Source organism: Cydia amplana, chromosome 13, assembly GCF_948474715.1.
Source record: "Cydia amplana chromosome 13, ilCydAmpl1.1, whole genome shotgun sequence".
In the NCBI taxonomy this organism is placed as follows: domain Eukaryota; kingdom Metazoa; phylum Arthropoda; class Insecta; order Lepidoptera; family Tortricidae; genus Cydia; species Cydia amplana.
The window spans coordinates 3,190,539-3,217,366 of NC_086081.1; the positions used below are offsets into that span (position 1 = coordinate 3,190,539).

The following is a 26,828-nucleotide window of genomic DNA, read 5'->3' on the forward strand; positions in this document are numbered from 1 at the left end:
ATCCCGTTTTACCTCAGTGGGGCTATTTTTACAGTTCAAAACTATGTGCCGCGCGAATCTTGTTGCATTTTTGTTCATATAAATTACATCACAAAACAAACACACATATTTAACTCGGTTATTGTCTGTTAACGTTCTAAAATATTCAAAAACTTTACTTTTCTTCATTTTTAGTAACAAACTCGAGTACCATTTTACATAAAATGACAACTGTTCGGCGTATGAGCTGTGATGACACTTAGTCAAATGTGGCTAAACTAAATCCTAAGTAGACGTGTGCGCCGCGCCGGCGCGCCGCCGCCGCCGGCCTTTTTTGCCACGCCGCTGCCGCCGATAAATGATCGGCGTGAAATCGGCGTGACCTTGAATGTTGTTAATTAGCTATTCCGAGTTGGTATTTGGATTACAATATGAATTTTTTGTATAATATATGTTAGAGTTGTCAAATATACATCAATTATTAATTAAATGAAACAGAATAGCCAAGTTGCATAAACAATTTGACATACCAAGTAAAGTGTCACCGCAAAATCGCGAAGGAAATGATATCCCAATTTGCAAGAAAACAGTAAAAAACCGACATTTAAGTGCGTGTAAATAACCAGGAAGCAGCCATCAACCCGCAGAAGCTTCTGCCAGCTGCAGAACACAAAACTACAGGCATAGACTAAGAATCCTCTAGACGGAGTTTAGAGCAATTATTTCATGAAACCGATGCTGCCAAAAATTCTGGGGTGCGGGGGACGAGGTGAGCGAGTCCCCTTGCCGTGTTTGGTCCGTTCAAAGACACGGACGTCACACAAAGACACTTTGACTCGAAGATGAAGTAAAACTACCGTATATTTGTGGCAGAGGGGGGTAGCGCTACTATGCTCAGTCTAGAGGATGTCTTGTCTGTGACTACCGGTAAGCCCAGTCACCTTCCTTTAGGTCAGTATAGTGTATAGTACAGGTACAGCAATTACAGTCCACCACGATTGGCTTTACGCCACATTTTCTGGTATTGTTGATAAACAATTTGACACACCAAGTAAAGTAACTGAGTAATCCTAAGTATTCAAGAAAGATGAGGGGGCGATAATTATGAAGTAGGATTTGATCCTGTTAATTGGGAATTCACATTACCTCACATACGAAGGCAGAATGCTCTATCATAGAAAGACTTACAATTAACTAGGCAACGAAAACAGGGCTCATGTAGTGGAGTCAAGCAAAAATCTGAGAACATTGGTGTGCGAAAATTCACGAGACCCTGACTAAAAATGTCGAGAAGAAAGAGACAGAGTGACAACACTATAGATTCACTGTCAATCTGGCGAACAGCGCAAATGCTTGCCCAGCGGTAATGTGCAAGCTGTAAATGGGTAAAGCAACATTATCATGTCACTCGATGCTATTTCTTGTAACAAACTGTGCTACCTACTATTGTCGCCTTCCTGACGGGATTAACAAGAAGAAATACATCGACGACTCTTCTGAAGAAATTTGAAGATGAAAGTTCTAGAGTGGTCTTAAGATCAACAATTCCAAAAACAAAGTAAGGCGATTACGAAAAAGCGAGAATCTTGGGTTGATAACCAGTGCTGGTGGTTGCACGCCGAGATACGCCGCAAAGCTGGCATGGCTAAGAGTGCTATGGCTAAGGCTAACCTCGACAAGATCTGGAAGAAGAGAGGTATTCGAATTCGACGTGCAACTAAAGTACGCTTGCGCTTGATACGAGCTCTCGTCTTTTCAATATTCCAGTATGGTGCCGAAACGTGGAGCCTCAAAAAGTGTGAAGGATAATTTAGGAATGAATGGCAAACGTGCTCGAGTTGGAGCATTGTGAGATGGTAGAGAACGCTATGAAGAGGTCGGCTTGCGGCAGTCTGACCTCGCGAAATGGAGACAAAGTAAATGTGGTCGTAATCCTCAGCAATGTGAAAACGAAAAAGAAGATACGTCTCAGTGAACCTGGTGCTTCCTGCTTGTACGACAAGAAAACCAATAAATAAAAGCCATAGCAGTCCACTATGTCTAGCAAACTTCAAGGATATTTGGAGTTCTGTTTTGTTAAAGAAAAATGACGTAGGTAACGTCATTTTTAATACGATAAGGCAATGAAATCATGAGAATATTGAGAGTTACCGATCGAATCGATAGTCATTGGGACCAGGTAACCCCTTAATGCAAGCCAGTTACTAGAGAAATTTAAGTTATTATAGCTATATATTAATTTACAAACCCAATTTTACTCAGTCTATTCAAAACAATACATTGTAGTTCATTACCCAGCAACCTGGATTGATACAATTTTCAAGAAAAACAACAAATTAATGATTTTTCTTAAGAAACCTGAAAGTCAAGGTCACGCCGATTTCACGCCGAAAACACGCCGCCGCCGCCGATTTTTTGGCATACGCCGCCGCCGATCATTTTTTAATCGGCGCACACGTCTAATCCTAAGGGAACAAATGAGGTGATAGGAGTGGGGTCATCGCTGAAGATTTGAAGAATCTTTATCTATACCGCAAACCCCACGTGTGGTTTAAAGATTTCTTTGTTTAAAAATTACCTGAAGAAGTAATTCGAGAGTCTCAAGCATTGTTGAAAATATGTCATGGTAATTAACGAACAGTAGTTGTCTTATCTCTTCTTACCTGGTGTAAAGGGTAATCCCTACTTAGAGTTAAAAGTTATAATGCTAAAAACTATTTAATTCTAAAGTAAACTCCTCTGTATTTGCTAAAACAAGGTTTTAAGTAAAAAATATATTTGTACTAAAAACAACATGGAGATCGTAGGAGATAAAATTGATAATTGATTAAATAACAAAGGAATGTATAAAAGCTTGCGAGCAGCATCAATTAATAAATTAATTCTATTTATAATATTGAGTAGTTTCATTTCTGTAATTACTGTTTAATTGCGGTATGTACTAATGTAAAATAACAAGCAAATCGATAATTTCAAAAATTATCTCCTATTTTATTCGAAATTTTCGCCAGAACGTTCTCATCAAGAAAGTCCCAAGAACATTCTGGAGAATATTCTCGGGACTTTCTTGAGAACGTAGAGAAAGTAGTCTTTGAAATCTATTATTTTATTAACGGTCTTGCCGACACCTATTAGCCGCTTAAAGAAAAATATAAAATACAATAAAAACCCAAACTTTGCATTTATTTAATACACTTTCTCAGAAATTTCCGTTTAAGAGAATGTTCTCGAGAAAGTGGGGAAATTCTCACGAGAAGGAATTTCCGAGAGCGAGAACATTCTCACCGGCACATCTCTATTAACAACACTGCAGCTTGTACAGAAACTGCACTTTAGCGTTTAGCGTGATCGCCGAGCGATTCAAACCGATTATTTTAAATTAATCATCATCATCATCATCATCATAATGAGAAGCGCTGGTGGCCTAACGGTAAGAGCGTGCGACTTGCAATCCGGAGGTCGCGGGTTCGAACCCTGGCTCGTACCAATGAGTTTTTCGGAACTTATGTACGAAATATCACTTGATATTTACCAGTCGCTTTTCGGTGAAGGAAAACATCATGAGGAAACCGGACTAATCCCAATACGGGCCTATAGTTTACCCTCTGGGTTGGAAGGTCAGATGGCAGTCGTTTCGTAAAACTAGTGCCCACGCCAATTACTGGGATTAGTTGCCAAGCGGACCCCAGGCTCCCATGAGCCGTGGCAAAAATGCCGGGACAACGCGAGGGATGATGATGATCATCATCATAATGGTGGCCTTTTGGTGATTCAATCTTGGATATTGGCCTCTTTCCTCTTCTTCCAATCCTGTTGATCTTATGCCCGATTCATCCAGTCCCGAGTAGTCCCGACCTCCGTGTCGTCGCATGTCATCCACCCAGGCAGCGCTGCGGTGGTCTACCGCGCCCTCGGGTGTGGAGTAGAGAATTTGGGAACGATATCGCCTTGGCCACCGGTGGACTTGAACTTGGTCACTTTTTCTGAATGACATTTATTTCAGTTATAAAGTGCAATTCTAATTATAAAGACCTCGTTCATACTCGGCCGTCCAACTACTCGTCATCGTTTATTTCTATTTTTGCCTCCACCGAGACTCGAACCCCTGCCTACCGACGCGTGCCACCCCACTGCTATTTAGTACTGACCCATATATTGCGCATTTACCTCATAACCGCTGACCCACGAGGGTAAACGTGCCGTAGAGGTTTAGCATGGATACTTGCACTTCAATATTAACTGGGCACTTATTAAGGGGATATAAAAGATAGTAAACGATAAATAAAAATAAATAAATATCACGGGATATCATACACAGATCAACCTAGCCCCAAACTAAGCAAAGCTTGTACTATGGGTGCTAGGCGACGATATATACATACATAGTTACATATATACATAGAAAACACCCATGACTCAGGAACAAATATTTGTGTTTCTTCTGTGTTCATCCCGTCATTCCAGTCATCCCACAAATAAATGCCCTCGCCGGGATTCCAACCCAGGACCATCGGCTTCACAGGCAGGGCCACTACCCACTAGGCCAGACCGGTCGTCAAAAAAAAAGGGATATGAAATATAAAATGAAGTTCAATAGATGTGGTTTCAAATTTCAATGTAAACCTATATTTATATTAAATTAATTTATTAAATTAAAATATGTTTATATTAAAGATTTTTAGACAACCCCATTGTTTTTCATCGTCAGTCTTACTTAAGTACTACTTCAGTCAACGTTAGTACTTTTTGTACCGAGACTGACTGTAATAGCAAGACACGTTCGCACGTTTCTGTGAAAATACGATGGAAAATAATTATGCACTACTTACATCTGTATAGAGGTAATGATTGTCCTCAGAAACGAACGGAACGATGTGTTACTAAAAGTGGTCTTTCTATTCTACTCTGCACATGTATGTTTAATTGTTTAACATACGTTACATATGTAGCGTATGTTATGTACAAACATGGCCATTCACGTGTACACGTGCTTGGATTCCTATTAGACTCTGAATATGATTGTGGGAATGCTTTCATTACGACAGTTAATAGATTGTAGATTTACTCTATCAAATGGGAGATAGGAAACATGCTTAAGAGGAAAGACGACCGCTTCTACATACAAACATCGTCCCTATTTTCCTCTCTGGATATAGACATTATGGAAAATATTTTTATATTATTTGTTGTACACTCACGCTCCGTAATTGTTGAGCTATTCAGTATACTGCCTAAATTGGTTGTTCAATACTTTGAACACCAAAATCAATTAAAATATATAGGTTATCTGCATATTATGCATGAAGTGACTCATAACTATATGGTTTTTAGCATACCTAACTATAAGGAAAACGGTCAAATAGCGGTGAGATAAAATTTAACGTACGTTCACTCGTTTGTTTCTTTTTCGTTTGGCTAGATGTAGATGACTAAAAATGACCTAGCTTAATGATAATAATGATGCAGGTAGGTTAGTTAGGTACAGAGTTCCAGTTCGTGTTTTTTGGGTTCTGTACCTCAAAAGGAAAAAACGGAACCGCTATAGGATCACTCGTGCGTCTGTCTGTCTGTCCGTCTCCCTTTATCTCCGAAACTACTAGGTCTAAAATTTTGAAAAAAAAAAAATCTCAAAATAGTTCTTTACTTATAGATTGGAAAACCTATTAGAAATGTGCAGTCAATCGTGAGTCGGAGTTAATTACTTAGTTTTTGATCCGAGGTTTTTTAAAGACATTTAATTCACGTTCCACATAAAAATATACATTATTAAAAATTGGGTACAGGACCCTTGGAACGCAAGTCACATAGAGGCGAGATAATATTTAACGCACGTTTACTCGTTAGTTTTATTTTCGTTTGGCCAGACGCAGATGACTAAAAATAACCTAACTTAATGATGCAGATACTTGTACAAGGTTCTAGTTCGTGTTTTTTTTTCGTTTGACGTAGCAGTGTGCAAGCGCAGAACATTCTCAAAGTTTCCGAAAATTTATGGAAATTTTTGTGACAAAATTTTCATAGAACTGTCCACTTGAAAATAGCACCCATTTCTCTTAATTTGGCACATTACTAATTCCCACGGAACGTGAATAGGGTATTTTCCTACTAGTCAAATCAGTTACTTTTTGAGAAGTGGCAAAACGATTTGCTGTATGGAATTTAAAGTTGCCGTCAATAGAACTTGCAAACTATGTAAACAAACAATGTAACTTTGTTTTGTGACTGTTTCTCCTTGAATTTCACACTACCGCATCAAACACAATTCAATCTATACACATATACACTTTTGAAACGGTTCGTTCCGTAAAATACATAAATATATAACTGTATCTTGGATATTTAATTAAAAGTTTAAAATTGTTTCATAAGTTAGGTTATTAGGACCTGATAGAATGACGTTTATGATGGGTAGTGTTGTGACTAAAGTTTGTGATATAAACCCGTTACACACTACCTAACTCACGCTCTGTACCTACCGCCGCGGTTGTAAAATACATCAATACATCATTCTTAAGTACCAATTTGTCTTCTAATCGTGATTAAACAAATTAAAAATAAGTAACTACTTGTTTTTTAATTTTGGTATTTTATTACTCGATATGGTTTGACATTAGTAGTAAGTAAGAGTCTTGCCCATCACTAGTAAATTCATAATTCAGAGACAATTTCAATATGGCGGTTTGTTTACATAGTTTGCAAGTTCTAATGACTGCGACTTTATATGAAACATTACATCGTGACGTCACGTCCACTCACCTACTTTTTATATTTCTATCTATTAAATAGAACTTGCGTTTAAAAATAACTCCTATATGTGTTTTTCTAATAATTGTCTAGTGATTTATTTCAAGCATACTGTAAAATAATTTATTTTAAATACAGGATAATACCCTATTACGGTCAAGCGGGTCAAGTAATTGCCATAATCAATTTCTGATTGGAGTCCCAGGTGTTGGTAATTGGTAATCAAAAACTTACGGCAACAGCCAATTTTCACCCTTTGTTACAACTTGGGGCCCTATTAGATCTTCATTACATAAATTCTATAGCAATGGTCTCTGAGAACTTTGCAATTTTTGAAAATTCTCTTTGGCACATTAATCAGAGTTCACCCAACCCACAGAACAAGTTAGAATGGCGATGCGAGCAGGGTACGTGTCGCCGCCGGTTTCGAGCAAACGCTCGCATGCTACTCGCCCGCGCTGACCGAAAACGAAGTAAACATGCCTTTTTGCGCCACAATAACCTTCAAATTAAGAAGCCAGACATCAAACCTGTCTAAAGGAGGCGTATCCATTCACCAGGCACACAAGTTTTTACTACCGTTGCGCGAGTGTTAGTAAATGTGGAGAGGAACGAGCGTCGACACCGGTTCCGATACTAACTGCGCGCGATAGCCGTTCTAACCTCTTTAATATGTTCTGTGACCCAACCCTACCAATGACATAGAGAAAAAAATACATAGATTGCTCACTCCATACATCATGCCGTTTTGGCACCAAAAATACTATTAGGTACATGACAATAGATGTATCACCGACCCTAAAGTCTAATGCTCAACAATTTTCAGCTAATAATATAACCGGATTTACTTACCGGATTAGCCGGAACTCTATTTTCAACACCTTCTGCTTTAATATTAGTAGTAAATTGTTGTCCAATACAATTTTCGTGAATCGCGACTCACTAGACATCTAGTATTAAGTAGCGGTACTAATAATTCCGCTACTCGATGCTAGATGCCGAGTACGAAAATAATAGTCTTTTTGGTACCAAAACTGATGTATGGAGAGAGCACTTTCATCATCTTCCACACCACTCTAGCACTCTATTCTTACTATATTTCTCTATGCCACTGACCAACTGCGCCGCAACGGCCGCTATGTAGGGCACGTAAACAGATTGCCCAAACACGGCGGCCGACGGGTTAACAATCGGTCACCCGATATTTTAATTGCTTTTTTGTGATATTGGCTTTGGTTTCACGACTGCTACTGTCAATTTAGAATTGATAGCATTGTGGTCTACTTTTAATCGGCATATAAAGCCTGACCAGGAATATATGATCACGCGCCATGTTGCGGAATTTCTCTGGAACTATTTTTTTTCATACTATACTGAACTGTCACCCTATACGGCCTATACTATACATGAGAATAACAGCGCCCTCTTGACAATGATCAATAATATATAACTTTGATGTTTAGTTTCCATTTTGGTTAAATGTAAACAGTTTCATTGAAACATAGTAAATATTAATGAAAGGGTTGAAATAATTAAACCCTTACTATTCAAGATTATGCAAATATCTGCATGATACCATAGAGAAAAAAATACATAGATTGCTCACTCCATACATCAGTTTTAGTACCAAATAGACTATTAGCATCTAGCATCGAGTAGCGGAACTATCAGTACTGCTACATCTATTGTCAAGTAGCAGTACTGATAGTTCCGCTACTCGATGTAGACACTGAAATTAATAGTCTAACTCAGCGGTCGGCAACCCGCGGCCCGCGGGCCGCATGCGGCCCGTGAACCTGTCACTTGCGGCCCGCGAGCTTCCCTGCCTATTTTGTATGTAATATTGACAAACGACAATGTCTGATAAAGTCATAAATATTAACAAAGTGCGGCCCGCGTCAACTTCGTTAACTACTATGTAGCCCTTGGCTGCTAAAAGGTTGCCGACCGCTGGTCTAACTGATGTATGGAGTGAGCACTCTTGTCTTACTATATTTCTCTATGATGATACAACGGTTGTTTAGGTAAGTATACATAATGTACAAGGGTTCTTACTCTTAGGTAGGTAAACAAGGACTATTTCTATTAAAAAAAAAAAAAAAAACTTTATTCAGAAAAACATAGTCATACATTTAACATTAGGTTAATAATATCTTATAAAGTAAGGCTTTTTAGTGACTTCTACCTGAACTAGGAAAATCCTGAATCTCAGGTTGAAAAAAATAAAAATAAAATAACTAGTAGTTCGCCCCGAACTGAGAACTCGCGGTTAACCAAAAATTATATAGCGATTGACTTTGTTGCACCTACTTAGGTACTCGTATAGTGCGACATAAAATAATAGAAAATAAATGAGGGCGCCACTTTCTACGTACCTGTCACATTTTTGACGTAAAATGCTTACACATGACAACAATTTAGTATGGACATTTTTGAGTTCCATTTTATTTAATTTCTACTATTTTATGTCGCTCTATAGGCGGCAATGGATCAAAGATCGCGTGGATTTATTGCAAGGTCTGTGGAGCCTTTAACAGATTGATTTAAGCAAAGATTAATATGTATATATAGTTGGCCAAGCAGATCTTGTCAGTAGAAAAAATGTAGGCGCGAAGGGATATGGTCTCATAGAAAATTTGAGTTTCGCGCCTTTTTCTACTGACAAGATTTGCTTTTTTGCATCAATTTTGAAGCGCCATTTACAAGTTTAGCGTTAAGTAATATAGATGGCGCTATTTTTTCGAATAAAGGGCTTCGTATACGGCTGTCCCTCCCCTGGATTTAAGTCACCACCATAGAGATTAAAATAAACTGTATCTGTGCTAAGCCGAAATATTTCTTGTCAAATGTCACATACATATATTATGTTTATTCTATTTTATTTTTATCTTGCTAATTATTTCAAAATGGTAAATTTAAAAACGATATTATAAAAGTGTAAGTCGAGCACTTTCATTTGATACTAAACTCGACCATGTTTCTTGCAAAAAAATGACCAGAATAGCAAGACCCCTCACCAGGGATCGGATACCGGTATTTTTTGTATGGGAACGGAAACGGTATTTTTTCGTTCTTTGCTAATTACTTCATTTCTAATTGGGCAATCTAATAATACGAAGTCGTACCCTAAAAACACAACTGAGTCCTACATTTCGAGTATAAAATAATTCGAAAAATATGGTTATTTCTAAGTTTTTGCAAAAAACCGGTTCCGATCCCTGCCCCTCACAAACAGCTTTTTGGCCTTCTAAGCTCTTCTAGCTCAATAACCTCTTGATCGGGCCTGCTCATAATTTAATGACTAAAATATAATGCCCTCGACTACACGTTTACCCAATTTCATTTAAATTAGAACAAATTTACTTAAGTTATTGAGTATCAAACTATCTTCTGACAGTTCAGCTTAAAAACATCGAAATGCCGAGACGTGCCGCTAGCCAGCCGCGTGTTCAAAGTCGAATGTAAGAACTTCGCTTCGCTTCGCTCGCTCGTTCGAAAATACTTAAATAAATTACATAACGGCAAACTTATGAGTTAAATTTGTGTTCATTAGGTAGGTATCAGTTTGATATGTTTACATTCTAGAACTATGGCTAAATAATGATTATGTGCTTACTATAAAAACAAACCATACCTATAATTCTAAAATTAATTACATGGCAATAATTACTAATTTAGGTTTGTGGCGTATGTTACATATATTACAGTTTAAGACTTAAAAACGTGATTTATGCTAATAACAAAATAAAGAAACTTAGCAAAACATGTTTTCCGCTTAGTACTTCAGAAAACGAGATAGAACTTAAAATAATTATTTACTTATTTAGGGTTCGTTAGTAATTTTTCTGTAGTTTTGTTGTAGTTAGTAATTTACCTCGCATTTGGTAATTAATGTGGCAACATTGTGAAATTGCGTGCGGTGTTGTTTTAATTTTAATAATTTTGCTCTATGGTCTATTTATCTTTTTTTTGTTCCATCTTCCTAGTGCAGGGGTCGGCAAACTTTTAAGAAGACCCAACTACAGTTTTCAGTAGTGTAAGACGTCTCAAGGTTAACCCTTGAGAGGTCCTTTTATGGGTGACTTAAGGGCCACTATTGTAAAGAGCGCCCTTTTAGAACGAGTTAGGGCCGATACAGACGGACTGCAACTTGTTACAGTTGCAGTCCGTTTGCACCGGCCCTTAGGGGTCCAATTATCGTGGGAGTAATTTTTATCTATGATTAGTCATTGTTTAGCCGGTGAAGCAATTAATTTGCTCAAGTAGCTTGTTTATCTTTCTTGCCCGTAGGTTAGATTATTAATAGTTCATTGTTATTGATTTTGAACACTTGAACTGGATTAAATCATACCTTGTAGACTGACCATTGAGTTGTATAGTTTTATCACCGTGATAAAATAACTGTCACTTTTTAACACCGCGGGATACAAAGTGACGGATACCGTTTTATCACGCTGTCACGTAGACAAGAACGACCATCATATCCGTACTATCCGTACAAAATGATCTTGACGCGACTTTGTTGTTAAGAGAATAAGAGTGTGTCAAGGTAATTTTGAACACCTCGCTCGCATAGCAACTTCTGCTGCTGACTGGACGTTACCAGATTCAAATTTGGAATTTCTTAACTAAATTCCTGAATAGCGAATATTTTTCGATAAAGTGGACAATCGCGCGCGAGAGAGGAAAACTGGGACTATTTTTTTATAGTGGACGGCCGCCACTATCCTCTTAAAGGCTTCGTCACACAGGCGCGTTTTCCGGGCGGGGCGTGAGCGGGGCGCGCCGCTTTTACATATAAAACGCTCACGCCCCGCCCGGAAAACGCGCCTGTGTGACGGAACCTTTAATCTTAAGCTTGATTGATACAGAAATGACCTAGAGACAGATCAACACAAACGATATGGTTATATTTGAGGTAATTTGCACGTTAACCACGCTTATCTATTACTCTTATCAAACCGGACCGGACCATGTTATACATGTTTATATGGGGATATAGCATTATACGGGCTGATAGTACCTACCTACTATATATTAGCAAACACGGATGTACAGTTTGCAAAGATAACTGACCCTCCCTGCATAGAAATTGGTTTGTAGTCGCCATCAGATATATCGGAGCGGCCAATGTGTTCACAATATCTGAACACGCACTCTAACGCCCTGACAATAGAGGCGTGTTCAGATATTTGTGAGAGCCTTAGTCGCTGCGATATATCTGATGGCGACTGTACTGTCCGTGTAGAAAAAGACGAGTAGTCTATGTCGCGGGCGAGATACTGTCGCGCCACTCAGCTGGCTGTACACCAAGCTGCAAAAGTGCATGGCCACTTTATGAATCTTATATAGTTTGTAGCTTTCTAATAGACCCCGAAGGCTAATCCTATTGTCTATTGTTAAGAAAAACCGCTCGTGCCACGTGCCACAACCACCTGCATAAAAAATCGGTACTTCGGTTACTGAGTGCCAGCGAGTCGAACGCTACAGAACCAGTCTAAAATGTGTCATCGAGATGCGTAACAAAGGCGCGTTATCGGAGAGCGCACCTACACTGGTTTTTTGAGCGTTGGACTAGCCCGCGCTCAGGTGCCAAATAGAATAATTAGGACCCTTTTTTGCAGGTAAGTAGCACGTGCGGTTTTACTGAACAATAGACAATAGGATTAGCCTTCGGGGTCTATTAGAAAGCTACAAACTATACCTTTAACCCCTGGAGCGCCCCAGAATTACCGTAGTATGGAACTCCTATACTAGTTACTAGCACACGTGTCTTGTTAGGGCGCTCCATGGGTTAAACGAGCAATTCTTTTATATTTATTTATATGTATAATATATTTCGGGGATCTCGGGAACGGCTCTAACGATTTCGATGAAATTTACTATATGGGGGTTTTCGGGGGCGAAAAATCGATCTAGCTAGGTAATATGTTTTCCGAGCAAAGCTCGGTCTACCAGATACCTATTACATTTAATTCATGTCCATGGAACGTATAGTATTGTAATTTTGTGAATCAAAATTGACCCTTATTTGAGCGCGACAGTTGATCTACTAGTATGTGCATGATTGTAGCGTCGTCTGGCGGCGCTAAGGTTGCCAGATGGTCGGGATTTGGCGGGATGCTCCCGATTTTAAGCATGTGTTCCGGATTCCCGACAAAGTGAAAATTGTCCCGAAAAACAGCTTCACGTTATAAAACAATAATTTCAGGTTCCTAACTGTCGTCGAGCGAGCGAGCGACCCGCGTCGAGCCCGTCAGCGCGGCATGGCAAGATTGGGCAGAGCAGCTGACAGCCAATAATGTAAAATATCGTTGTTTTTGATTTGAATGTTTCTTTTTTCCCGACTTAAGTCCCAAAATCCCGAAAAATTTATATTTTTTCCCGATAATAGCGACTTTCGATCTGGCAACCCTAGGCGGCGCTGAGCATTGGTTATTTGACAGATTCCATTTTTGCCACGGCTTGCGCTGTCAGAGCTAGCTCTTCCCTGCACATTTCGTGCATGGATAATACCTAGCTGTAAATGTGAAATTGGTTAGTTATAACTAACAAATTTCAAAGAAATATATTCAAAAGAAATAACTATTTTTCGTTGTTAGTCTCAGTGGCGAGGCCGTCGCCCACGGCCTCGCGCCCCAAGAGGGGCCTCGCGAGGCCCATTCGGGCACAGTGAAAACTGAAAGAAACGGGCCTCGCAGGTGCGATTTCGCCCACAGCTAGATTAGTTCACACTGCGCCACTGGTTAGTCTGTTATTTCTCATTTACTTAGAAACAGAGCTCTGCAGAGTTAGACCAAGTTAACTCGGCAGCAATTTTTATAGCGCATCACAGACTGTGCAAGTGTTATTTTAAACGCCATAATTTCATAGAAGTTTCACGTTTAAAATAACACTTGCAAGGTCCGTGGTATCAAAATCGCTGCCGAGTTATCTTGGTCTGACTTGAAGTACCTAAATAAAAAATACAACATAAGTACAAACAGACTGTCCATAGGTGGACCTTATGTCTTTTGTAATAAGGTTTACTGTCAGTTAACAGTGTGGGCGATGGTCCGGATGGTTCGAATGGTACTTGCGCCGTCTTATGTTTATATTGCTTGTGTTTACTACGTTCGAAATTAGCATATGTAAATAGGGAACTGGTTTTTAATAATTTGAGAAGTAAACTAACATTTGATCTCAAATTAAATATACTCCTTGCCATTAGGACCATTACGTACGTCCAGTCAGCAGCAATAGAAACGGGCGAGGTGTTCAAAATGATATTGACGCGACACGCGACTTTATTGTTAAGGAAATAAGAGCGCGTCAAAGTAATTTTTAACACCTCGCCCGCTTAGCAACTTCTGCTGCTGCTGACTGTAGGTATTTTACATCGACAATATTTTTTGGCTTAAAGGTCTCGTAACCAGGCCATAAAATCCACAAAAAAATCGACAATATTTATGTCAACTTTGACAGTTTTTGGCATGCAAAGTTGACACTGACATCAAAACATTTGACAATATGACAATAGTTGCTATGGCGTGTCAAAGGCCAAGCCGTTGTCAGGGATCGTAAACCTTCACCTCTCGGTTTAAAAATGTTTTCATCATGTTTTTCCTCACTCTATCTTTAAACACCGTTAACAAGATCGAATGCAGAATGTTTAGACAAAGATATCCTTCAGCTGTTATTTCGAGTGTTCGTAATAGCAATAAAGCAATGGAACACACAAACCCTGTATGGAGTAACTATTATACATTGAATTGTCGAAACGTGACAGCTACGATAATTGCCATTAATACTAACCTTATAGGAGAAAATCCGCGTCCGCGCGAGCTGTTACACTCACTATTTAACTTTAAACAGTTATTTTGGTGCTAAACAAGTGTTATTTCAATGTATTTGGTTGATGTATGATTTCGCGTTTGGGTTTTGCTGTGGCGCAGCGCCAGAGACATACATTCGACGCCGCGTACGTTCGCAGACTGAAGAAAAGATTGAACTTGAAGAACGTAACGAACGAATGGAGCGAAGCACGAGCGGGTCGAGCCGCCTGGCGCCTGCGCGCGTGCAAGGTCGAATCCAGATAATGCGAAGTGCTGAAAAATGGGCTGTCATTGTAGTTCCATATGCAGCCGTTGGCGCTAGTAGTTTGATTTATGTTTGTGTAAAGAGATCCACTTTAAAACTTTTTAGATGACATAAAAAACAAATTAGAGTCTGTGCGGAAAGAGAAGAGTCGTAGAATGTATTGGATCCCATACATATCACGACTCTTCTCTTTCCGCACAGACTCTATACCCCACCCTATGTTAATGACCGATCGATGGTAAAAAAATTGGAAAAAACACTTTTAATAGCCTAGATCCTAGAATATTATAAAACTAATATCACAGAATAAATAATAGTACCTAATATTTAAAAAGAGATGGCTCTGCATGTAAGTTAGAAGGCGCTATCGTTTGCTCTTTGCTATTTATATATATACAATAATTATACACAACACATTAATCCGGTTCGTAGGTCTAAAATACTTTTTGTGACTGTTCTTATTAATACCAGTAAGAATGGTAAAAGGAGGAAACATAACATGTAATTATCAAAGTTCTTTATTTGCATACGTGTAGTACGATGCCGGTGTGAAATTACATTTGAATTGTGAAATTTAATACTTACCTACGTAATTCATTGACATTGACACGTATAATTTATAAAAAATTTATACTTAGTCTGAGGTTATTTGACACCTCTGGGTGGTATTCCATCTGTTCAAGTAATTGCATCTCACTCCTTCATTCATTTAGCAAAATGTGAGACAAAATACACAGCCACATCACCACCATTACGGTACGCTGTCAGACAATTAAATTTAATGTCTGTAATAATTGGGTAGGTATATTTAAATTAAAAATACTTCAAGTCTTCAAAAAGACTCCTTAAGTGTGAGTCTTTACTTTTGTTCCTTTTTAGGGCTCCGTACCCCAAGGGTAAAAACGGGACCTTATTACTAAGACTCCACTGTCAGTATGTCGCTCTGTCACCAGGCTGTATCTCATGAACCGTGATAGTTGAAACAGACTGACAGTTGAAATTTTCACAGATGTATTTCTGTTGCCGCTATAACAACAAATACTATAAACAGAATAAACGGCTCCCATACAAGAAACGTGATTTTTTGGCCGTTTTTTTGCGTAATTGTACGGAACCCTGCGTGCGCGAGTCCGACTCGCATTTGTCCCGTATTTTTAATTTGTTGATGTACAAAATACATAAATAATAATATTAATTAGTAATAATGTTTAAAAACAGATGTCTCTGCATGTAAGATAGAAGGCGCTATCGTTTGCTCTATGCAATTTACATAAGTGCATCAGTGTACTCAATGTAACTGTTTCGAAGGACCATTAAATATTTTTGCAACTATTCTTATTAATTCCAGTAAGAATGGTAATATAAGGAGGAAATAAGTAAAGGATGACTTATGTTAGATCGGGCAGGAGCTTCCGGTACTTACTTTTCTATGACACATTACGACCGGTAAAGGAAGCTCGGGCCCGGACACGGCCGGGTCTAGCGTGAGTCATCCTTATAGGAGTATGTCATGTGTGTATTAATAGCATCGGTCGCAGACGTTTCTGCTTGTTAAAAATTGAATTAGTAGGTATGTCATACTCGTACGTATAATAAATATAATTAACAGTATATTTGAAAACGTTTATTAAAAACAAAATATGAAAATACATATAAAACAAAAAGTATCCTATGAAGAATCAACTTTGTAAGTAAATAAAACTTTTAAAGTTTGAACAAGTAATAAATATATTCAAAAACAATACTTTAGTCCACAGATTTAATCTTAAACGATTTATACGTATTATCTTGGTTATTAAATAATAGATCTACTTAACCATAATTCATCGTAACTAATGAAAAATAGGTATTATTAAAGTTTATTTACTTATAAAAAAAGCTAAGGCAACATTTTGGAAACTAGGCCATCTAAACAAATAAATAACGAAAGTATATGAAGAGACAAAAAATAAAACAAATATTAAATAGAATGTGCACCTTCTTGCACAGAATAACAGAAGTGAAAAAGTCTTTAAAATCATATTCTGCTAATATTCTCTTAAATTACGTAACCAAATACCCGTTTTAACAATACTTCATGATTTCAGTCTCGATCTCTCTAAAATACCTACAAAAAAAACAATAACATAATACAAACCTAATTTTGCGGGTGGTAAAACTCGGAACTAATCTTACACCATAGTGATTTGAAACCACCGCGCGACGCTAGCGCCACTAGTGAGAACGATATTATTACTTTGCTCTAGCGAGTCTAACGGCATTTCTATGGACTAATTCCTAGATGGCGCTAGTTACCTGTTACACTGGAGTACTAACTTTTTAAATCCTTATTAAACTTAAGTCATTGTATAATAAATACTGAAGGACAGATGTTTAACTTAAATACTTTGGCTTATTAATCAACTAGATATTGTACTTATTAATAACCTAATAGTATCCTACAATCGTAATAGAGTCATGTTTGTTAATTGTAACTCTAGAAACCTCAATTTCTTTCATAGGACCAGCCTATTTCGGCCACAATTTTTTAGCGGGTGGTATCTCAACATTATGCACCACAGAGCAATGCTTTTTCAATTCCGTATACTTCCTAAACTTCGAATCACATATCAGACAGTCAACAATCATCTTCCTCACATTATGTATCGACCACTCATGGTCCCACTTTTCTTTCAGCGTTTTAAAATAGTTACAGCAGAATCGGCATTTGAATTTGTTAAGAGAGTTCGCGTGCGCGCATTTGATATGTTTATTCAACATGGATTCGAAGTGAAACGTTTTGTGGCAGAATTGGCAGGGGATCGGTTTGTTTTTGTTGTGGTATTCCATGTGCTGTATTAGCATACGTTTAGAGTTGAATTTGCGGCCGCAGAGGTCGCACTGGAGGTAGGCCGTGCCGTGGATTTTCTTGTGTTTGGAGAAGTTGCTGGAATCGCTGAAGGATTTGTCGCAGAATGTGCACTTGTATATGGTTAGTTTGGCGTGCTCGCGGAGGTGGGCTTTGTACCTGAAAAGAATAACTTGTTTATTGCGAATCATGCACAAATAAATCCCTAATCACTACATAGTATAAAACAAAGTCGCTTCCCTGTCTGTCTGTCTGTATGCTTAGATCTTTAAAACTACGCAACGGATTTTGATGTGTTTTTTTAAATAGATAGAGTGATTCAAGAGGAAGGTTTATGTATAATTTGTTAACCCGTGCGAAGCTGGGGCGGGTCGCTAGTAACATTATAAACGCGTTAAGGGTCAGTTCCACTAAACATAATAGGGAACATTACGCAAAAGTCTGCATAGGGGGCGCTACTACCACATACCACATTTGAGAATTTGGATTTACTATCCTTATTACTAGATTCTGGCATCTGGCAGCTGTTTATCGGTGGAGGTTGATTTCTATATCCCTTTACTGGCCTGTGACTCGAACCTTCACTAATGAACAGTTGCCAGACTTCCACATTTAAGGATGGCATACAAGCGAACTAGAAGAGTCATTCCCCAAAGGCTTTTGAATTCTGAACCTTCTTTTATTCCATTATAGTTCAAAATACGATTTGAATTTGTCTTTTTTTGAAGGGTAGGATGATTTGATGATTACCTGTCAACTTTAGTGAAGGTCTCCGCCTGACAGACCTCGCACTGTATGTTGAGGGTCCCGTTTCTGCTGACGGGTATCTTGTCCAGGGTGCTCTTAATGATGTGCTCGATCAGGTGGCGTTTCAGGTCGCCGATGCGGTCGAAGATCTTTAGGCAGACGTCGCATACCTGGAAGTCATAGTTAAATGAGATAACGTAGCGTATACGTCAAACCTTGCCAAGCAAAATTAAATTTTATTTTGTCAACACAAAGTTCAAATTAGAATGGAACAGGAGACCTTTTTATAGGTCTCTGGGCGGCTAGAGGTTATAACGGGTGTTTTTTAAATTGGCAACACTGTTTCTAGTGATTGTCAATTTAAAAGTTGGCGGGATATTTGTGGTCAGTACGTGTTGCCATTTTCACAATGAATAGACTTACTCCAGAACAACGATTGCAAATTATGCAAATTTATTTTGAAAATCAAAATCGCCATCAATTTATTGCGGGAAACGTTCGATGAGCGCATAATTTCCCGTAATGGACCTGTGAACTGGCCTCCACAATCGTGTGATCTCACACCTCTGAATTACTTTCTTTGGGGATATGTGAAATCACAGGTTTGCACAGATAAACCATTGACGTTGGACCACTTGGAAGCCAATATTCGCCGCGTTATTGCCAATACACGGCCCAGTTGCTCGAAAATTGGACTTCCCGATTACGCTTCATTCGAGCCAGCCGTGGCGCCCATATGCCCGAAATCATTTTAAAGAACTAATGGCATAAAAATATCTTTTAAATAAAACCAATACCTACCATGATAATAAAATTTATTTTTACGCGTTTTATTTTGAATTTGTATACCTTTAAAAAAACACCCTTTAGTATATCATTAACCAATACCCAAAATGTTAAGGAAGAAGGTTCTTAATACGTTGGGATCTTTCCCCGATTTTACTATGGGACTATGAAGGTCGGTTTGTAAAAGATTGTCCTAAACTTCATAATTATTTGTTAAGTATTTATAACTCTATGTAACGTAATAAAGTATAAGCCAGTATTTCCCAAACTATGGGTCCCGATTGGTGGGTCTGGGGAATAGGCTACATGACTAATTTTCATTTATGGTATTAATCGATCGGGTTTGTTTTTAGGATCAAATGTCTATATGGGACCCATTGCATTAAAGTAACACAAAAGTCAGAAATTGTAGTCAAAGGCCGACAGTCGCACTTCACTCGCGAAACGCCCTATACAAAACGATATGGGAACGTGTCGTCAAGGTCTCTGGGAGCCCATCTTGTAGTATGGACAAAACAAGAAAATTGCGTTTTTGTCGGTGAAATATTGCGTTTATGTATATAGTTGCTATACAATATTTTTTTGGACGAAATGCAAGGAATCGAATGGTACCCTTACTTTTATCGTTTTTGGAAGTTAAAAAAAAAACTTGAATTTTGAAACTTTCAGGTCCTGTATTTTTGTAATTTTTTAATATCCACATTATGGTCATAAATTGCTCGTTTGCTATCTATTTACTAGATTTTGTTATAAAATTCAACATGTGTCATCATCCCTATTGTCAATTTCAAAACATTATTCCAACCAAATAAAATTGCTGTTAGTATATTTATTTTTCACCTCAGCAGCTCGAACAAGGGTACTTTGCTACTTAAAAACAGTGAGCAAAATCGCATTTTGCTCACTGAGTGAGACAAAATGACATTCAAGTGACCTTAATATTCAAATATCATTTCAACATGCGGGGTCTAATACAAGTTCGAAATACTTGGATTCTATTATCTCTGTCCCTTTCACGTCTTTAGCAAAAAGAAAGACAAAAAAAGTTCAAACTACATTCAACAGTACATTGACGGTTTATAATAGACCCCCGAAAAACGTCAGAACGCATCGTTCCAAAATACATACGAGTAGGTATGGATTCTTAATAATTAATTAATGAAAATAAAATTTAAGATTACATAAAAACTGATAAAAACACTATATTTTACGTTATTTATTGTACGATTAAAATAATGAACTCAAAAAATAAACAGAATATCACGTAAAATAAATAATTATAGTTTTAAGAATCTCTACTATAGTTTACAAATAGTAAGTATCCGCAATTCGGACCGTATCTTACCTACAATGTTTTTTTTTACAAAAAAAGTTGTCGATTGAAGTGTCAATCAATTGATGGTCGTTGTTTCCATATATTACCTATTTAACTGAAATTTACTACGTATTGTTTTTGTGTTTGATTGTGGTAATTCAACTTAATTGTTAGCATATCTTAAGAAAGCATGCGTGAATAGGTAAGTGATGAAGGAGGATTACATTTTTCAGGTTCCTTGTCTAATATGTTCTCACTGCTGAGGTGAAAAGTTTTGTGAACTACACGAGATCAAAGTTATTTACATCTCGTGCGCTTTTGAGTCCCTTACTACGCTCAAGATTCTAAATTAGATTCACGAGCGTAGCGAGAGCTAAGAGGTTAAAAAAATCTATTATAGAATCTTTCGCTTGCACGGGACTCAAAATAAGCACTCGAAGAAATATCAAACTTTGATCTCTTGTTGTACAAATAACTATTTATCTTAAGTTAATTATTTTTATCTTATCGTCAACACATTTTGATATTACGATAATTGGAAACACATGTTTTATATCAGTGAGTTGAATAAACTTTTACGTGTGGTAAAAAATAAACAATTTATTGTAATATGTATGGCGTTATTCATAAAAGGCTGCTAACTAAATCAGTTGATGATCGTCGATTGACCCTATCTGTCTTTATGCCATAGAGAGGGACAAACGACGATCATCAGCTGATTAACTTAGCAGACGTTTATGAATAACGCCGTAAATGTTTACCAATTCGTTTGGTTGCAGAGATCTAATGGAAAATTCAGAAATTAAATTCCAACAGAAATTCTGATAGAAAGGTCATGAAGCATAAAGACCCTTCTCTGATGGAAAGACACATATACGTAGGTATGTGGTTATCTGGTTATGTATGTAGTTGTATATTTATTGATAAACTAGCGACCCGCCCCGGCTTTGCACGGGTTAACAAATTATACATAAACCTTCCTCTTGAATCACTCTATCTATTAAAAAAATCCGCATCCAAATCCGTTGCGTAGTTTTAAAGATCCAATCATACATAAGGACAGACAAACAGCGGAAAGCGACTTTGTGTTATACTATGTAGTGATACATACCTTATTACACTTCCTGTACTGCCTGGTTTTCCCCTTCGATCCAAATATCTCATTCGACATAACCTTAGCTATAACAGAATCCGCCCTCCGGATATCTTCATCCTTCACACTGTTCACTTCATGAACTTCATGAACTTCATGAACTTCATCCGACTTCTCCGTAACATCCGACTTCAATTGAATAATATCCGACTCACAAGAATCATCCGAAGCACTTAACGTTTCGAAATCAGATAAATTATGCTCTTTCTCATGACCTTTCAGATCGTTTCTTTTGTTACTTTTAAAGTCGCAATGCTCGCACATGAAAACACAATGCGTTTTGGCCACATGAGTCCTCAGTCCGTCTGGTTTCGAGTAAGTCTTTGAGCAATAAACGCAGCCGTGTTTGCGAGAATGGATCTTATTGTGTGCGCGTAAGGTGAATTTTGAGGCGAACACTTTGTGGCACTTGCTGCATTCTAGCTCGGGGTCGCCGTGCGACATGCAGTGTTGCTCGAACTTCTTTTGGGATTTGATGTTTTTGCCGCATTCGGTGCAGAGGAATTTGATTTCGCCGACTGTTCTGCCGTCGTAGGTCCTGAAAAAAAATTACAATCTGCTAAATAAATAAAAATAACGGTCAAGTGCGAGTTCGTTCAACTCGCACACCGAGAGTTCCGTACAAACTTTCAATTTTCTCATAACTATAATCACGAAAGACTTGACCAGAAGCAGATTCTCTTTGCCAGAAGTATACTAAGCGTAATTGTGTACATCGCCATCTATCGTCAAATTGGCTAACTAATTTGCGCGACAAGTATGTAAGTTGGTTTTTAGGGATAATTCTTTATCATGTGAACCGATGTCAACAAGTTTTTTTACTGTCATAGATGGTTGTATTTTTATTTTTTATTTTATTTTAAGGTTCACCAACAGTTATTACATTGAGGCTTAAGTACATCAATACAAACTTAAATAACATGCTGAATGTATAACTAATTACTGGTAAACACCACATGCAAAAATTAAAAAAGCAAATTCAACAACAAAGCCACATTTGAACACCTTATTACTATAGAATAAGGAGCAAAGCGCAACCACGATGTAGACTGGTTAAGTAGGTATATAACTAAATATGGAATTAAAACTAAATATACTAACTACTAATGAATAAATTTCTAATTTTTGTCAGAGAGTCAAAGTGAACATCAAACCTGTTACTATATCTATTGAGTAAATTGCTCAAGCGTGGTACTGGGGAGTTTGACCCTAACACAGTTCGGCGCTGAGGGCGAGACATTGGTTTGATAGCAAAACGCGGTATTCTTCTAGGTACAGAGAAACGAAAGCTACTCAAGAGTTGTGGACAATCTATACTGTTTCTTATAAGCTTAGTGAGAAATTTTAAATCTAGTAAATCTCTACGGTTCTCAAGAGATAACATTTTAAAAAGTTTTAACCTATCCTTATAAGAGAAAGATCTTTTCGCAAGACCTACCGATCGAGCAAGGTGCCACATAAATCTTTTTTGCAATCTTTCAATCCGAAGACAATGAGTTGCATAATGTGGTCGCCAGACGATACTACCATACTCTAGGTGACTACATACTAGACTATAATAGAGAAGTTTTTTGGTTTGTATCCTACGAAATACCTTTCCATTTCTTATGACGAATCCTAACATACATGAAGCTTTTTTTACTATTGCATCGATGTGAGGAACGAATGTAAGTTTTAGTTTTAGTAGTATTGAAAACGTAACCAAAAAATAAACCAACAAAATTAGGATGGAAAGTTTACCTGGGGCTGATGTGGTCTCCAACCATGTGCTGCCTGAACTCTATGATCTGGTCGAAGATCTGCTTGCATTTGTCGCACTGGTATTTCTTCTGACCAGGGTTGCTATAGTCGGGCTCTTCTGAAAATTATACATGTATTTGGGTGGATCAACTATTTCTTGTTGTTATTCTGTCCGGTCAGCCAAGAGACAACAGTAGCATAGTTTGTTAGAAGACATTGTCCACCACCTTCTTCTGACACGCTTGGTAGACGACCCTCTATGGAAAGGGTTTATAAGTTTCACAAAAAAGCGTGTTTGAAGAATTTAAATGCCTAAACATCAGGTTTTAAAGAGTGACCCAGGGGAACGTAACCATGGCAACGAGTGACAAGAAAAAGTTGATTCACCCATTTATGCTAAGGCTTGAACTAGTAGCGCCATCTCGTGAGCGATTTGAGAGTGAGTAAAAAGGTGGATACAGTTTTAAAAGGAAGCTAAAAGCGCGTTAAAACTTGTACGGAACAAAGACTTTATTAATGTCACGTCATCTATGACAACAACGAGCAATGCGGCTTTATATATGGAGATTGACGGTCTACATTATTAACTTGTCTACGCTTTCAATAGGTAAACAATAGGAGTACTTGTAACTTCTACACAAATCGCTACGAGAGTACGGTATATCGAGAGAGAGAGAGTGCTGCCATCTATATACAAAATACAAACAGGGAACAAATCAAATGATTTTTTTATTTTATTTTTGTTTTTAAGCAGTCACACTATAGTTCGTTTTTTTAGCATTAGAAAGAAGGTAAGCGATCTTGAAATGTCTTTTAATTGAAAAACGCTTTTTAAAAATCAGTAACTTATACTTATGAAAGCAGAAGAATATAAATGATCGTATTTGATTCATAATTGTTACATTTTTGCCGTGACTTATTTTTAAAACATGTTTTTCAATTAAAAGACACATCAACATTGTTTACCTTTTTTTATAATGCTAAAAAAACGAACTATAGGTACTATATACTACGTGTGTCCAGCTTGTAATATAGACTTTATAACCTTCTACTTAAGATATATTTTGAATTGAATTGAATAGAAACTTGAAGATCAAATGGTCCAAAAGCAACAATGGAAAACTTGTAATAAAAAAATTAAGCCTTCTACACTGTTTCCTTAAATTATAACACTAACATTCTCTGGCAGATTCGTTTTCAAAACATTTTGAAAATGGTTAGAAACAAATTAAAAGTGGAAATTCACTGCCTTGGGTCGGACTTGAATCCACGACCACTGGACTGCTAGCCCAGTGCTCTGCCATCTAAGCTACCAAGACCTTACCCAATACAGCCTATATTTCCTCCATATACTACTAATTGAATTTTGTAGCATCGCTCGCAGATGTTTCTGCTTAATACAAAATTAATTTAAAAAATCGTTAGAAAATATTCACTTACCATACACAACTTGTGAATTAACCTCCTCCTTCACCGAACACACCAAATACGGATCATTCATAGCAATCTTCTGTATGGTCTGACCATAATGAGAATCGTGACCCAGAAACAATATGGTCTTCCGCTGCTTAGTAGACGACTGAATGTCCGATGACATCAATTGCTTCAATGCTCCATTTTCACTCGGTATATCAATGTATTTCTGTTCCTCTCTAACTCTATTCTCCTTATCCTGTAGAATCTCCTCAGGTAATTGGGACAGAAAAACACCACACTCAAACTCATCTTCTTCATATAAATTGAAGTTAGGGTCCGTCGTGTTCTGCTGGGTACTCGATTCACTAACTTGAACTTTCCTGAACTTTTTATGTTCAAATTCGTCCGTCGGGTATGTTGGAGGCTCTTTGTTATAATTATACACATTCTGGGTGATGTATGTGTTGTGTTGTTCAACAGTTATGTGGTTAGTTCTAGTGTTGTGATAGATTGAGTAATGCCCTTGCTGATTTGTGTCATAGTGATTATACACATATGGACTTCTAGCGGGGTCTATCCATACTTGACTCTGGTTGTACGCATCAGCTATCTGGTTTCCGGACTCATCAACTAGCACAGATATTAGGTCATTATCATTATACTCAGCAGGAACATTTTCCTTTGATTTGTGACTGAGATTCATATCATAACTGTCTATTAACTTCACATTGCAGAAACCTGTATAAATACACATTTCGTTCCCTTCAGTATCAGGAGAGGAAATATTCAGCTCAATAAATACATTATCGGAGATTTCACAATTGGTTTCCAATGTAGTGCACTTTTTTGGCAGCAAAAGAACAGGGTACCCTTGCGAATTCATAGTGGCGGTACCTTGGTCCATCTTTCAGAAACCTAGGTAATCAGAATAAAAACATATCGTGAACTACCGCGATTTACTTAATTTTCCTAATTGAAGGTGTTTTAAAGTATATTTTTGCAATTTATATAGTAAAATGCAGGTAAATTTCACTTACCACGTGTCTGGACGGTGCTTCGCTCGAAGGGGTAGATGAAGAAGAGATGAGGATTCGAATTTCGAATGGAAGGTAGGAAAAACTGATCTACCCTCGTATTTCGTCATTTTGCCTAAATACATTATGCCACTTGAATCCTCACAAGTTCCAGTTTAATTTGTCTGCCATAAAATAATGAAATAACAGTCCTAACACCTGAATACACTTTTTTAGAATTTAAAACTACATTTGTTTTTGTAATTTTGAATTTCACTTCATCGTCTTACATTACAAAACACTTTTTGTAGTTAGATTTACGAATTGCATCCTTATTACAATGCAACAAGTATTGTTATGGTCGTAATACTCGTAATGACCGGCACTGGCATGAACTTCTGACATTTGACTTTCGTTTAGAAATTGTAAACGTCAAACAAAATTGACCATTACCATCGAAATGCAAAGATTCTAAAGTCTACCGTCAAAAATAAGAATAAAAATAAATGAATGTTATTTTTTATCATCTTCCATGTATTAAAATAGTAGTTTATGCAACAGTGATATAATAAGGGTTCTTAAAATTCAAGGGTCGAAGTTACAAAACGAGACGTAGTCGAGTTTTGTAAAAAAAGACCCGAGAATTTTAAGAACCAATTATGAGCTGTTGCATACATTACTTTTTCTATGACAGCTGCAGCAAAAAAAAAAAAAAAAAAAAAAAAAAAAAAAAAAAAAAAAAAAAAAAGTTATTATTAAAACAAAAAGAGATTATTAAAAAAAAAAGTTATTATTAAAAAAAAGAGTTGTTATTTAAAAAAAATTGAGTTATTATTTAAAAAAAAAAGAGTTATTATTTAAAAAAAAAAAGAGTTATTATTGATGATCAAACGAACTTCTTGAAGTGAAGTTCGATCGAAATTATATGAGTCACTTCATTTGAAGATATAATTATATATTAACCATGTAGTTTCCCTATTGTACAGGTAGCATCGCACACATTTAAGA

The 26,828-nt window shown here is 37.3% G+C and overlaps 2 protein-coding genes across 5 annotated transcripts in view; both read right to left on the reverse strand.

Annotated features, from left to right (window-relative positions):
- The window catches only part of LOC134653331 (1-phosphatidylinositol 4,5-bisphosphate phosphodiesterase), a 99,500-nt gene extending 84,798 nt beyond the window's left edge, over positions 1-14,702 (reverse strand). For both annotated transcript variants that reach the window (XM_063508663.1, XM_063508664.1), the window contains exon 1: positions 14,518-14,702. The gene's annotated coding sequence lies outside the window, so the exon portion shown is untranslated. The remainder of the gene's footprint in view (positions 1-14,517) is intronic.
- A 2,571-nt stretch (positions 14,703-17,273) lies between these two features.
- On the reverse strand, positions 17,274-25,976 carry LOC134653326 (PR domain zinc finger protein 5-like). Of its 3 annotated transcripts, none has more exons than XM_063508654.1 (6): positions 25,845-25,976; positions 24,832-25,722; positions 23,392-23,506; positions 21,610-22,189; positions 18,401-18,567; positions 17,274-17,809 (listed from the first exon to the last, which is right to left on the reverse strand). In XM_063508654.1, the coding sequence occupies exons 2-6, from the start codon at positions 25,709-25,711 to the stop codon at positions 17,311-17,313; spliced, it is 2,241 nt and encodes a 746-aa protein (XP_063364724.1). In that variant the 5' UTR covers positions 25,712-25,722; positions 25,845-25,976; the 3' UTR covers positions 17,274-17,310. The 3 variants fall into 3 exon arrangements, with proteins under 3 accessions (XP_063364724.1, XP_063364722.1, XP_063364723.1); XM_063508652.1 differs by having other exon boundaries at positions 23,392-23,509; XM_063508653.1 differs by having other exon boundaries at positions 23,392-23,509; positions 24,832-25,976.
- Between the last annotated feature and the right edge of the window lie 852 nt (positions 25,977-26,828).